At 52.6% G+C, this 12,736-nt stretch overlaps 1 protein-coding gene across 9 annotated transcripts in view; it reads right to left on the reverse strand.

The window, feature by feature from the left end:
- Positions 1-541: 541 nt before the first annotated feature.
- The window catches only part of SLC8A1 (solute carrier family 8 member A1), a 122,160-nt gene continuing 109,965 nt past the window's right edge, over positions 542-12,736 (reverse strand). For 5 of the 9 annotated variants that reach the window (XM_023923270.2, XM_023923268.2, XM_023923269.2 and 2 more), the window contains 8 exons: positions 12,280-12,300; positions 11,485-11,502; positions 11,361-11,375; positions 10,621-10,689; positions 9,672-9,802; positions 8,949-9,048; positions 5,165-5,440; positions 542-3,083 (listed from right to left, as the gene is read on the reverse strand). In XM_023923270.2, coding sequence (XP_023779038.1) covers positions 2,707-3,083; positions 5,165-5,440; positions 8,949-9,048; positions 9,672-9,802; positions 10,621-10,689; positions 11,361-11,375; positions 11,485-11,502; positions 12,280-12,300 — 1,007 coding nt within the window. In that variant the 3' untranslated portion in view covers positions 542-2,706. The remainder of the gene's footprint in view (positions 3,084-5,164; positions 5,441-8,948; positions 9,049-9,671; positions 9,803-10,620; positions 10,690-11,360; positions 11,376-11,484; positions 11,503-12,279; positions 12,301-12,736) is intronic. The other 4 variants (XM_023923273.2, XM_023923272.2, XM_023923271.2 and 1 more) reach the window with 3 other exon arrangements.

Below are 12,736 nucleotides of genomic sequence, written 5' to 3' on the forward strand. Positions count from 1 at the left end.
CTGCTTTGGCACCCACAGACCCTGCCCTGGTCATTCCTCTCTTGCGTTCTCCCTCAGAGTTAGCTCGTGGCTTAACCCAGCACGGGGTTAAGCTGTAGCAAGAGCAGGAGCAGTTCTGTAGAGGACACAAGAAGAAAGAGCTGCTTGGTACCTTGGGGGCACACCCACGGCTCTCCCCGAGCCTAGAGCAAGCCAGCACTGGCCAGGGAGGCGGCACTGGAGCAGCCCCTGGCCCCCAGGAGGGTGGGATGCCCTGCAGCTTTGTCCCTGGGTGGTTTCCTGCATCCCCCTGAGAGTGGGGCGGGCTGTGAGCCCCGGCTGCACGGCAGCACACACCGAGCCTGAGGCACCATGGAGATGGAGCGGGAGGAAGGACGTGAGATGGGGCAGGGGCGGCCGTGCCAAGGCACCGCTGCCCCTGCCAGTGGCAGAAACACGGTGGAGGCAAACCAATGAGTCAAGGAGAGATGGGTACAGAGGGGAAACAGCTGGAGGGGGAGAGAAGGGTTTTCCATAGAGAATATGCAGGAGCAGTACTGGATCCATCAGGAATCATTACAAACTTTATTTCTCTGTGCATTGTGTACCATTGATAAGGATCATCACAATTAGTGGACTCACTGCCTATAGTGGTGGGCAATACACACAAAGAAAAAAAAAAATGAAGCCAAACAGATGAAAATGAAATCATTGTACATAAAGGTAATCATAAACCTGAACAACCTGCACCTGTGTTTGATTTTTCCCCCAAAACAATGAGAAACAAAAAAAGTAAAACCCCAAAACAAATCAAAAGTGAAAAAAGGCTCGAGAAGAAAAAAAACAACAACCAAACCCACAACTTCATATTCCTAGAGAAAACCTTACAGCAGGTTAATTAAAATTTCCACAGATAGTTCAAGATGAGTACAAATACCCCCAGCCAGCTGGTTATGGTACAAGCATCAGACGTGGTTTTCAGCTGAGTGGGAAGAGCTCACCACGGACAGGCAGGCTGGGAGTTTGCCTGGCTGGAATGTCAGGAAGCCTGGCAAAGGGCATCGGGTCAGAAGACATCTCCCAGCACCAGTGCCCAGTGTCTCCCCTGTGCTGTGCCCTGGGGAGCTCTACACCCACATTTCCCTGGCTCGACTCTCCACCCCAGCCTGCACTCCTGGCATCAGGGGGGTGATGCTGAGTTACACCTCCCTGTCTCATCCTGTCCAGTGATTTCAGATTTGGAGAGTGCAAAACACGACCTGCTCCTGGGGGGATGCCTCCTGGCTACACTCAGTGGAGCGGGAGATCTCGTCCGGCCCTTCAGCCCTTACGTTGGATTATTCTGCCTCCAAATGGCTGTGGGAAAGGACCAGCTCTGGGGACTGGTCCTGATGGCTTAACACTCAGAAACAGGGGCTGTCACTACACCTCTGGGGATACAGGGAGTAGCAGGGGGCCAAGGGCTTTGAGGCAGCCACCGACTCGGAAGGCAGGAGAAGCATGTGAGGTGCTGGGAGCCAGCCACGCTTGTTCCCCTCAGACTGCCCGCCCCACTCCCTGGGACCTTGTGTAAAACCTCCTGTGGGCAGAGGAGGCCTTCAGCACATCAGAGGACCCCATCCACACAGCTGGACAGAGCCTGAAGCCTCTGGGGTGTGTCTTTTCCTCCCCTGAAAACCTGCAACTGCATGGCTGTTATTGCTTCTCATGGACCCATGCCACGAGCAGTAAGTGGGGACAGCTTTCCATCCTTTCCACCCCCGCTGAGAGGAAACAAACAAACAAACAAACGAGCAAAAACCCTATGGCAAAACCGAACTAACTAAAAATAAATAAAACCCAGTGAAAAAAAAAAACCGCTTGTAATCTGCAATGCTCAACCCACATGGTTGGAAGGACTATCGCTATAGGATGCTATATACAGATAGATTTCATTTCATTCATGCAAATGTTACAAGTACCACGACAGCATGCCCGAGGAGGCGGAGGAGCGGGAGGAAGGCTCCCGCCGCTCCGCGCAGCCTCGGCTTGGGACACCGGACACGAGGCTGCGGCTGTGCGCCCCCAAAGCATGGACAGGGGAAGGTGAGGGGCATGTGGGTGGGAAATGCTAGTTGTACACACGCCAAAACGAAACAAAAAAACCAACCCCAAATCAATGACGAAAACGGTTTGTGTTCTATCCTTAGAAAGCTCCCAGTTTCCCCTTGTCTTCAGTTCGGTCTCTTGCTCCTCTCCAACAGGGCCAGAGGGCCTGTTCCCGAGTGGTGAAGGCAGCTGGATGGCGGTGGGACATCAGAACCCTTGCTTTCCTCTGCTTCCCTTGCCCACTGCTCTGTTTCTCACCAGCTACTCTGGCCTTCCCCACACCGACGCACCCCGGTCGCCTTCACATCCGTCTTCCCGGGGGCCGGCGGGTGGGAGTCAGCGATGGGAAGGGGCTCGGTGGCCATCGGCCGCTCCTGTTGGTCGAGTTGCAGAAAGGGCCCTGCCCCTGGCTCCTGGCTGGGGCTGCTGCCTGGGGAGGGGTCCTGCTGGCTTTGGGGTCCTGCCTAGTTCAAAGGATGCTCCAAAGCCGCTTTCCATCAGCAGGTGTGTGAACATGGCAAATCTCTTTTATTCTTTCTCTGTTCATTATACACAGCTTTATATCTATATCTATACCTATATATCACTCTATATAGATATATATAGATATACACATATTTACTATCTCTGATTGTCCCTTTAGAAGCCCTTTATGTGGCAGTAGGCTTCCAGAGATGAGAAGAATATGTACAAGAGCCAGAGGAGGATAAAGAGTGAGGATGTGAGCAGCTTGGAAGTCCGCGGCCCGCCCAGCTCACCTCCGATCTCGGGTCTCCGCCGGTAGAGCAGCACTCCCACACTGATAAAAGCAAAAATGGTGAAGAGGGTGACGGAGAAGGCCAGTGTGCCGGGGGAGACTTGGAAGGCTTGTCCGTGCGCCGCGTGGTAGATGGCTGCGATGGACCAGGCCACCCCAATGCCCAGGAAAACGTTCACAGCGTTGCTCCCGGTGACGTTCCCGATGGAGGCGTCCGCGTACTGGTCCTGCGTTGCTGCTACCTTGCTGGCAAATGTGTCTGCAAGGGAAAGATGGGGAGAAACCCTCAGGAAACACCCAGGAAAAGAGGGCGGCTGGGGGGCAAATGTCAGTGGCAACACCTGGGGGAAGAAAATAATGGGTAAGGGGATAGGGTACAGCCCCTTCTGATGGAAATTCCAAAGAGTCAGGGGACCATCTGGGACCATCAGGGTCTGCAAATGCACAGGGGGGAAATCTCAATGGTCAGAAATACAGGGCTACCCCAGTATGGCCTCCAGCACCTTTTGCCTCCCAGAAGTCCAGTGCCTTGTGCAGGCCCTGGAACTTTGGTCAACCAGGTCATCCTCCATCCCTTGGGAACAAAAACCATCTGGGTGGGTGCATGCTTGCCCAGGTGCTCTGCCAGCTTTAAAACCAGTGATAAAACTTGGCTGGCCATTTTAATGGAAAACCTCGTGTCAGGCAGACCAGCATGACAGCGCTGCACCACAGGGAAGTGCTGATTTTACATCCAAACCCACTCTGGATCTGCAGGGGGAAGGAGGAGCAGGAGGGATTAACCCGTGGGTTTGTTCTGGTGAGCACTCTCACAGCTAACAGTGAGAAGATGTGTCCTGAACATATCTGTGCTCCCAGATCACCTTGGGTACAGGCAGCCCAGTGTGGCTCAGGAAAAGAAAACAACGAGGTCGTATTTCATGTTTTTTAATTCTAGAGGATTTCCTTTCCACTCCTCCCCAGCGGGCTCCAAGGTGAGATGGCAAAGTGCAGCCTGGCACAAAGATCCAGTTTCATGGAACAGGAGGGGATGGGCACATATCAGCACAGAGAGAGGGTCCATTTGCAGCAAAGAAGACAGAAGTCTGCTTTATTTAAAAAAAAACCAGCTGCCATGGAAATGCTAAGGGAAGGAAAAGGCCTCAGTCATGGTGCAGTAAAAGAGTTATGGGACAGTGCTGATGCCTCCATGCAGCTGCCACTGGGGGAGAAGGGAGGAGTGCAGAAACAACCACATGCACTTCTGCAAGCTCGAGCAGTGCTTTCAATGCAGGGAAGGTCCCTGTCAGTGTTGATGTCTCTTTGCTCTCCTCTGGTGCCTGCCCATCTCCTGGAAAGCAGGCGTGGAGGAGTTCAACCAGCGCCCGGCTAATGCAGCACGGCCTGGGAGCCAACCAAAACAAGAGTAGTCCAATGTATTCTAAAAAAGAACTTCTTAAATGCCACCTTATGTCACCAGGAGCAGGAGGGAAGATTTTCACTGTCAAACATGTGAAGAAGCCCTGCAAACCTTCTGCTAAAGCCTTTACTGCCAGAGGTCTAAAAAAATGTTCCTTCTTCTGTTCCTTGCCCCAGATCTGCTCTTTTTTTCGGTTCTGCTGCTTCTTCTCTCTTTGCCTTTGATAGCATTAGGACCATTTCAGGATCTTTGAGCATCTGGGTGCTGATAACTGGAAGTTTGAAGGTGGTGAGGGAAGGTGTGAGCGATGCAAGGGATGGTTGGGGTGGGCCAGAGCCTCTTGTCCAGAAATCAGGCTTTTCCTGCCCAGCAGAGCCCGTGGCAGAAGGTGAGTGAGCGGCACAGGCTCTCCTACACAAGCTGACATGGGAATCCCCAGAGCTTCACAAGTTGTGTTTCAAGCAGCTCCCCCAGCTCAGCAACCTCACCTTGATCCACCTGAACCTGGGCTCACACGAAGGTGCCCGTGCTGGAAAGTGTGCCCTGAGCACAGACTCACACTTAATTCACCCAGGAGCAAGGTTAAAGCAGCACATCCTTAGAGGGCAGGACTGCCAGCTCAGGCAGCATTTTAACTGAAGACAATTCCGACTCTGAAAGTGGATACCATGGAGGCTGCCCACAGAAATAGATACTTCACAGTCTTTGCAGTGGGATGGTCCTTGAAATAATTCCCACGGGACTGAATCCACATCCTGGTTCTGTCCTTCCAGCCCATCTGAGACTGAAAACCTGTTTCCACATATATGTCAAACCTGTGCCTCGGGATCCTGCAGAGCACAGCTCTCCCTTAGCCCAACCCCAGACCCAACCCTAAACCCACCCCCAGCCTGGGTGGAGATGGACCCTCACAACAAACCCCCAAAAATGGCTGTGCTTACCCGGCACCGATGTCCCCAGGGCGACAAACACGACGGCAGTGACCGAGTCCTTCAGGCCAATGGTGCAACCAAAGTGGGATGCCAGGTCACCAATGAAAGCTGTCAGGAGGCCGATCATGAGGATGGAGACAACAAAGCAAGCCCAGCCGTTCCAGTAGTCTGTTGGGGGCACGAAGGCAAAAAGGACCTTCCAGAAGACGGTCAGAAAGTGCATCACGTAGTCAAAGCAGGAGGGCAGCTTCTCCTCCCCACATTCATCGTCATCGTCATCTTCCCCTGGAGAAAACCAGCAGTGCCTGATTAGATTTGCTTTCTTGGGCAAAGCTCCTGTGCAAACCACAGCCCCCAGAATGCTGTGTCTCGTGATTTGGGCCCTGGAAGGCCTTGACTTCCAAATATCTTATTTTTGAGCAATCATCAGCGTGGCTCGATGGCCTTTCCTTGCCCCTTTCCACAGAGAGACACCCCAGAGGCAATGGTTTAACAAAACCACCTGCACTTCAGAAAATGCAGAGCCTCGTGCCAGCACCTCTGCCTGAGTTTAACCATCAGATGCTTCCTGGGACTCAGCCCCTGCCCGGGAGCCCTTCCCACAGAAGATTTGGGAAATAAACAACCTTGTGCTGGCTGGAGCTGACTGGGGCAGGCAAACCCACCAAGAGCAAATCCTGCCTCGGGGAGACTCCCACAGGGAAGCCCCTTTTGAGTTGCTCTGAGCTGCTTTCCACAAGTGCCTGCAGTTGCTTCCAGCTCTCTGGAAAGGCAGCTGGCTGTGATGGTTGCTGAGCCGCTCTGGCAATTCACCTTACCTTTGCTACAAACCGGGATCAAGTAATGGATTGTTGCCTGCCCTAAAGCCTCCCTGTTCAAATCACTGCTGGCTGTCCTTCCCTGCTGCATTTCCCTGCCCCTTCACATGCTTCCCTATAAGCTGTGGTTGCCCATTCCTTGAAGTCTGGTCTCTTCTAGGTCAGCAGGAACTCCCCTTCCTGCTCCAGGCATTGGCACCTCACCTGTCTCTGCAAAACCACTTGGCATCCAGCCTACAGGGGGTCCCCACGGTGTGGGGCTGACCCCACCAGGGAGCCCACTGGGGCTGGAGACCCCTTGCTGATTCCTGCAGCTCCGAGGAGCTGTCTGGAGAGCCTGCTGGCCAGCCTGTGCCCCGGGCAGGCTGCACGGCAAATGTGGGGCTTCCCCAGCCTGGCACAGTGCACAAGCTCACTGTTGTGGCACAGTCAAAAACTCCTCCTGCTCACACTGGAACCACTCCCAGACTTGAAGGGGAGGTGACACTTTTCCAACTAAGTCAGTGGGAGCTTTCCTGCTGCCATTAAAAAACAAGGATGAGTTTCTAAGTCATGAAGGTTCGGGATTCCAAGGCCACTGTAAGTCGTGTAAAAGACATCCCTTGCATTTTATCTGGTGATTTTCCAGGTCTTTGATGCCTTTTTTTTCCCCCACCAAGGATGTGGACCACCAGGTCTCCCTGCATGGCTGTTGGAAGAAGCTCCTTAGCAACGGGAAGAGACAAGAAGAGGCTCTGGAGCTTCAAACTCACCATGGCAGAAACAGTAGCTAACCAGCGTTATTATTTTGGCAGATATAAATACCTATTCCTGTGCATTGTTGTGAAGATAAGGAACAGTTTTCCAGCCTGGAAAGCCTGTGTTGGCCTGTGTTTTTCCTCAGCGTGCTAATGGCAGGATGCACCATGCTGTGCTCATGCTGTAATTCTACATTTCAGGTATTTCAGTTCTCTGCCAAGCTCGGGGTGGCATCAGGAGTGCTATGGACCTGAATCTTTATGGAGATGATGAAACAGACTGAAAAATGAACATGAATGCCACTGTCGTAACACTCATCCAGATCTGTCTATCATTTTGTTAGGCAGCCATGGGGTCTCTCTTCTGAAGAGCTGGCCAGATCTTGTGGAGGTGACTTGAAACACAGTGTGGCATTGGATGGTGACCCAGGGGGGCATTCAGAAACAGGCCTGCAAGCCCCAGAATGCTTTTGCTGTGGAAGAAACTTCACATCTTTTGGGTGCAGACCAAAGAAGCTGAGTGACAGGCTCTGGACAGCCCAGAATGTCACAGCACAATGTGGCACAGCCCTGTCTGCACCTGCACTGCCCTTCCACAGACATTGCTCCAGCCCCCTGCAAACACAGCCCTGAGTTGATAATTGGGTGGGAAATGGGAGTTTGATGCTTCTTTTCTCAGCTGGGATGTTACATTTTGAAGTGGTGACAGGTGACTTTCTGCTATCCAGGGTGAGCTGTGGGGGAAAAACTCAAACCCATCCTCCAATGTCAAAGGCACTTCAACTTAACTGGCACAAAGCTTGAGGAGCTAAAACCTGGGTACCACCAGAGTGCAGAGACAAACTACTGATCCACAACTGCAAGGGACAGTATGTCCACCAAAATACATCCTATTTATTAAATACTTATTAATCATCTGTTAGCTTTGATCATGGCTGTATATTCAGGACAGGGGGGCAACAGGGTTTCCACGTAACTGCAGTCTTTACATGCGTCACAGAAAAGGGATCCAACCATCAGTGACTATCTTTGCTTTAACATGGGATGCAATTACATAATTAGTTCTGGCATAGATTAGCTTAGCCATATTAGCTACAAAACCTGCAGCAAGGATTGTCCTGCACGATAAGTTCATGCTGAATCCAGAATAATGGGAGGCTCTTGCCTGGAGGCTCTGGGAATAGCTGTGCTACAAGAGGAGGGATCACAATCCGAGGAGGAAGCTGCTGCACGGCGTCCTGCCCTTGTTTCCCAGAGGCAGAGGGTAAATGGTACTGCCATCATTTTTAATTACCTGGTGCTGGGCAGAGGTTACCTTGTAGAGCAGAGTTAGAGGTAGGAAGCTGAGCGCTCCCCCATGCATTTCAGTGCACAATTAGCCAGATGAGAGGTAATTGCCTTCCCCAGGGAATTAATTCAAGCTGGTTGATTTTGCCCTGATGTGTGCACACACAGCCCAGGCTGGGCTGTGAGGTTGTAACATCCAGCCAATAAGTAATAGTGTTTCCAGCTGTTAAAACAACATCTGGAGGAGACCTTTCTTTCTTCTTCCAGATGTATGGGAACAATAATCTATCCTGTATTGGGCATGCTGGTAAACGTGGCACTGGCACCTGTGAGAATGGGACAACAGGGCATTTGAGGGAAAGGCAGCTCTCCAAGGGAGGGAAGATAAGATCACACAGGATCTGGTTCAACCACAGATACCATGTGCTGCTGCAGCTATTGGGCTGCTGAGCCATAATCCAGGCAGCAGGGGTTCCAGAAAGCAGGGCATGACATGGGCAAATTTTGTCTCACAGAGAGTGACTGCCTTCAGGGTTTGCACCCTCACTACTGCGCTGTCCTCACGGCAGAGGTACAGGGAGAACCAGGGAAGGGGATCACTATTGCTTCACACCAGCATCATTTATGCCACTCTGAATTTCCACACTGTGCTCACCTCCCAGATCTCTCCCACTGAACTGACTTTTCCCCCCTTCTGCCGTCTGCTACCAGCCAAGGTGTTGCTCTGCCTGGTGCTACAGACACACTTCACGCAGAAGGTTTCCTACACATGAGACAAGGTGCCCTCACAAAAGGGTTTAATCAGCTGCCTTATTTATGCAGACACTGTAAATAACTCTGCCACCTGTTTTGCCTCCTGCTGCTCCACTACAGTCTGTGTTACTGATACAGCCAAGCCGAGCCGAGAGCGAGGGCGGTCGTAATTCACCTGGAGCCGTGGCCCGAACTCACCCGCGCTGACAGTAATGGCCTCAATGAACTGCTCCCTCCAGCTGTTGGTGCCAACCACCAGGGCCAGGTTCGTCTTCTTGATGAGCTTGTCCACCGTGTTCTGTGGATGGAGGTGCAGAGCAGAGAATTAGGGGCTGGGGAGAGTGGGCTGAAGCCCACCAGTGCCAGTACTTGTGGCCATGTGTTTATGGAACAAGCTCAGCAGATTTTAAGCTCAAGAGCCCCAGCAGCAAACCCAAATGGAAGTACTTGCAAGTTCCTTTGCTGCTGCTAAAAAAAGTGCTCTGGAAACCTGCTCATGGATGGGAGTTTGAGCCATCTCAGAGCCACAGTAAGGTGGCCTGTTATGTTTTCATACTACAGAGAAATGGAAAAGATCATGAAACGACCAGTTTTCAGCTCTTGGCCTGACACATGCACGCACGGCAGCTGAGCTGCACGACCATTACTTGCATTTGGGGTTATCAGCCCTTTGCACTGGGAGTGCCAGGCTTGGGGCTCACTCAAGGCTCCCTGTAAGTCGGACCAGCGTGTAGAACTCACTGTGAGAACAGCGTCATGTTTTTAAAGCAACCTGTGGCATTTGGGATCCCGGGTCCTGTTTCGTGTGTGGTTCCGTGCACTGTCATACCATCAACTTGTGCTCCCAGTGCTGTGCAAACCCAAAAGGTGGGTCCCCAGGCAGGGGGGAAGAAGAACAGAGATGCAGGATGTGAACAGTACCTTGAACTCATAGGATTCCTCAATGATGATCTCGAGTTTGGTGTGCTCCCCCAGGACTGGGCGCCCCATCTCTGCGATCCGACGCTCTTCTTCCTCCTTGCTGGTCAGTGGCTGCTTTTCTTCATTCTCCTCTGCAAGGCAAAGAGCCCGTGGGTGAACCAGGCCCAGCTGGTCTCCCTGGGTCTGGCTTCCTGTCAGAGGGGGAGGTCAGGAGGCCTCCAGGTGGGAGCGTGAGTGACAGAACAGTGGAGAAAGAGTTCATGGAGCAACAGACAGGATAGTTTCATGAAATGCTACCAAGAGGTCTGGAACTCATCCAGCCACAGGAGGAGTCCTGCTCATCCTGGGGCTGGGGAATAACTTATTGCTTGGTAATTGCTGCCTCTGCCACAGGGATGCTGGGAAGGGGAAGGATCAGCGCTGGGGCTGCTCCATTCCCCAGCACTCCAGGTCTGCGCTGAGGTACGGTCAGGGCAGTTCCACCAGCCTGTTACATCAAGAGAGCACTGCCAGCAGCCCCAGGGCTGAGACACATATGGAATCCTGGCTCTGCCTCCTTCTGAGCAGGGCTTTGCCTTGGAGAGGGGGCTGGCAGCCAACACCTGCTGTGATGGCAGGGCTGGAGGAAATAGCACAGATGTAAGAAGCCATCCACAGGCCAATGCCTGGCTCCAAACCCTAAAAGAGGAGGCAGCAGAGGGACCATGAGATCAGTGAAGCAGGTCTGCACCCCCACAGTCATCTGTGCAACCTCTGGGGCACGGGCACTGCAGGCAGCATGCCCTTTGTCACTGTCCCTTGTGCAGAGCCCACTGAGCTCCCTTCCAGTCCACCTGAGGGATGGGTGGGCAGAAGAACATCAGGGCTAAAAAGGACTGGAGTTATCTGTCAGTAGGCAAACACCCCCGTCAGTCCACGTGAGGCTGACATGGTGCCACACCACAGGTACCTTGGATGGAGACCACGGTGCAAGGAAGAGGATGATCTCTAGCCTGGACCTTCCTGAAGACAGGTTTGCCTATTAAAGTGATCAGCAGGAGATCAGCAGGGGGGACTGCACACACTGTACAAGCTGTCCCCGTGCGGTTAGTGAACTCCAATCTTATGTCACACGGGGTTAGTGCTGCTCCCTTGCTGGCTGCCCCTTGTCTGCTCAGGTGGCACTGAGTTGAGGGAAAGCCCTTTTCCTCCTGCAGGCCAAAGAGATCCACCTTGGAGCCAGAGCCTTCTAAATCTGAGTTATGTTTCCAGGGTTCCCGAGGGGCGGCTCTGCAACGTGTGGGACCCAGGACGTTCTCATCCTGTGCTGTTCAGCTGAACGAGGGAGGCTTTGCATCTCATGCCAGATGAGCCAGCCCTGCTGCTGGGTCTCGCTGGTGGGGAGGGCAAGGGCTGCACATCTGAAGCAGCCGTGGGGTCCCGTGTCCCCCACAGCGCTCGGGCACCCAGCTCAGACCCGGGGAGGGAGGGAGAGGAGAGCCCTGTGCGCAGGGAGGGGACGATCACGTCAAATGGAGAAGCCCACCCTGCTCCAAGACACAGAGTGGGGTTGCTTGTCGCTTTGGGGGTGACAGGGCACCCTCCCCGAGGTGGGGTTAAGCGTGTGTGGCAGGCAGAGCACTCTGTGAGGGGACACGGTGTTAGTGGGACCGGCCGGGGCGGGGAGGCCGCGGCTCGGCGCCTTCTTACCATTCCAGAGTTTCCCTCCAGGACAGAACAAAAGCAAAGAGGAAACCAAGAGGAAAGAGCAGGGTGAGCATATGGCCATTGACAGAAAGGAACAGGGGGACAGGGGGAGAGTAGAAATCCGTACCTGTGATGGTGAAGCCGCCTAGACGAAACCAAAAATGAGAAAAAGGGAGAGAGAGAGAATAAATGAGGATTAGCATTTGCACATCAACACAAACATGATGGTCCTTCCCTGCCCCACTGTGGACATGGTGCCTGCTCCCCGACACACACCCCAGGGATAGTGTGGGGAGACCTGAACACAGGCTTTTCAACCCACATCTGCAAGCTGCCACCCCTTGGTGTCCAATATAAGCTGTGGAAGGGGTAAAGTCTGCCCTGGGGCTGCCCGTGCTTTGGGGAACGAGGGTGGCTTTGCTTCCCTCCCCAGCTGCCCTATCCTGGAGGTGGCCAGCAAGGAAACTCAAAGGCTGCTTAGGCTTTAAGTCTCCCCAAGACAGGAGGCAAAGTTTGTACTGTCTCTTCAAAAAGGGTTGGCCAACCTTCCTGTCCAGCCACAAGCATCCCTAAGTCAGGAAATGCTTCTTTCTGCCACGCCAGTTTAGAGGTGATGGGTTAATTTGTGTGGCACAGGTTTGTATCTCGGGGTGTGGCAGCTTCACTCTGGCTGTAACAGCACCGCCCCCCAAAACTGCTCCTTGCACCACCTCATAATATTGGTGACTTTGGGGCTCTACTCTAAGGAAAGATGGGGCATTAGGTACCTGAGCTTACTTAGACAGTGCTGACCACCCTATAAGAGGTGACCACTCTATAACAGAATGCTGTGAGCAAAGAAAAACATCAAGCAAAAAAATCGACTGTCTTCCAAAAATATGCAAACCAGAAACATGGAAAGGAAAAATGAATGCGCGCTTACCAAGCTCATTCAACAACAGGGCTGTGAAGGAGACAGAGACAAACACAGAAGAAGAAAAGTAAATGAATAATGAAATCAAAAGGGATATCCACAGAAAGACACCAGATCCCAGGGCAGAGATTTCAGATCTGTAAAGCTGTAGGATACCATTAGCGTTAAGAGAAAGACACTAAACAGAAATGTTTCATGGGATTGTGGATTTAAAATAAAAACCGTTGCAAACATGGGGTGGATATGGGATTAAAAGACACACTCCAAAAAATTCATTTTCCCCCTTTGAATTGTATGTGCAAGATCTTCCATTGGTCTCAGAGGCAGTTCTGCCCCGGGGGGGACACAAGATGTCCCATGTGCAGCAGCTACTGGCTCTGTCCTCCTCCAGCTGCCTGATGGGGAGCAATGGCTCCAGAGGCAGCTGCACTTTTGGCATAGACAATGAGAGAAGAAAAGTCAGTGG

The sequence above is a fragment of the Cyanistes caeruleus genome, chromosome 2 (assembly GCF_971803275.1).
Source record: "Cyanistes caeruleus chromosome 2, bCyaCae1.hap1.1, whole genome shotgun sequence".
Lineage (NCBI taxonomy): Eukaryota > Metazoa > Chordata > Aves > Passeriformes > Paridae > Cyanistes > Cyanistes caeruleus.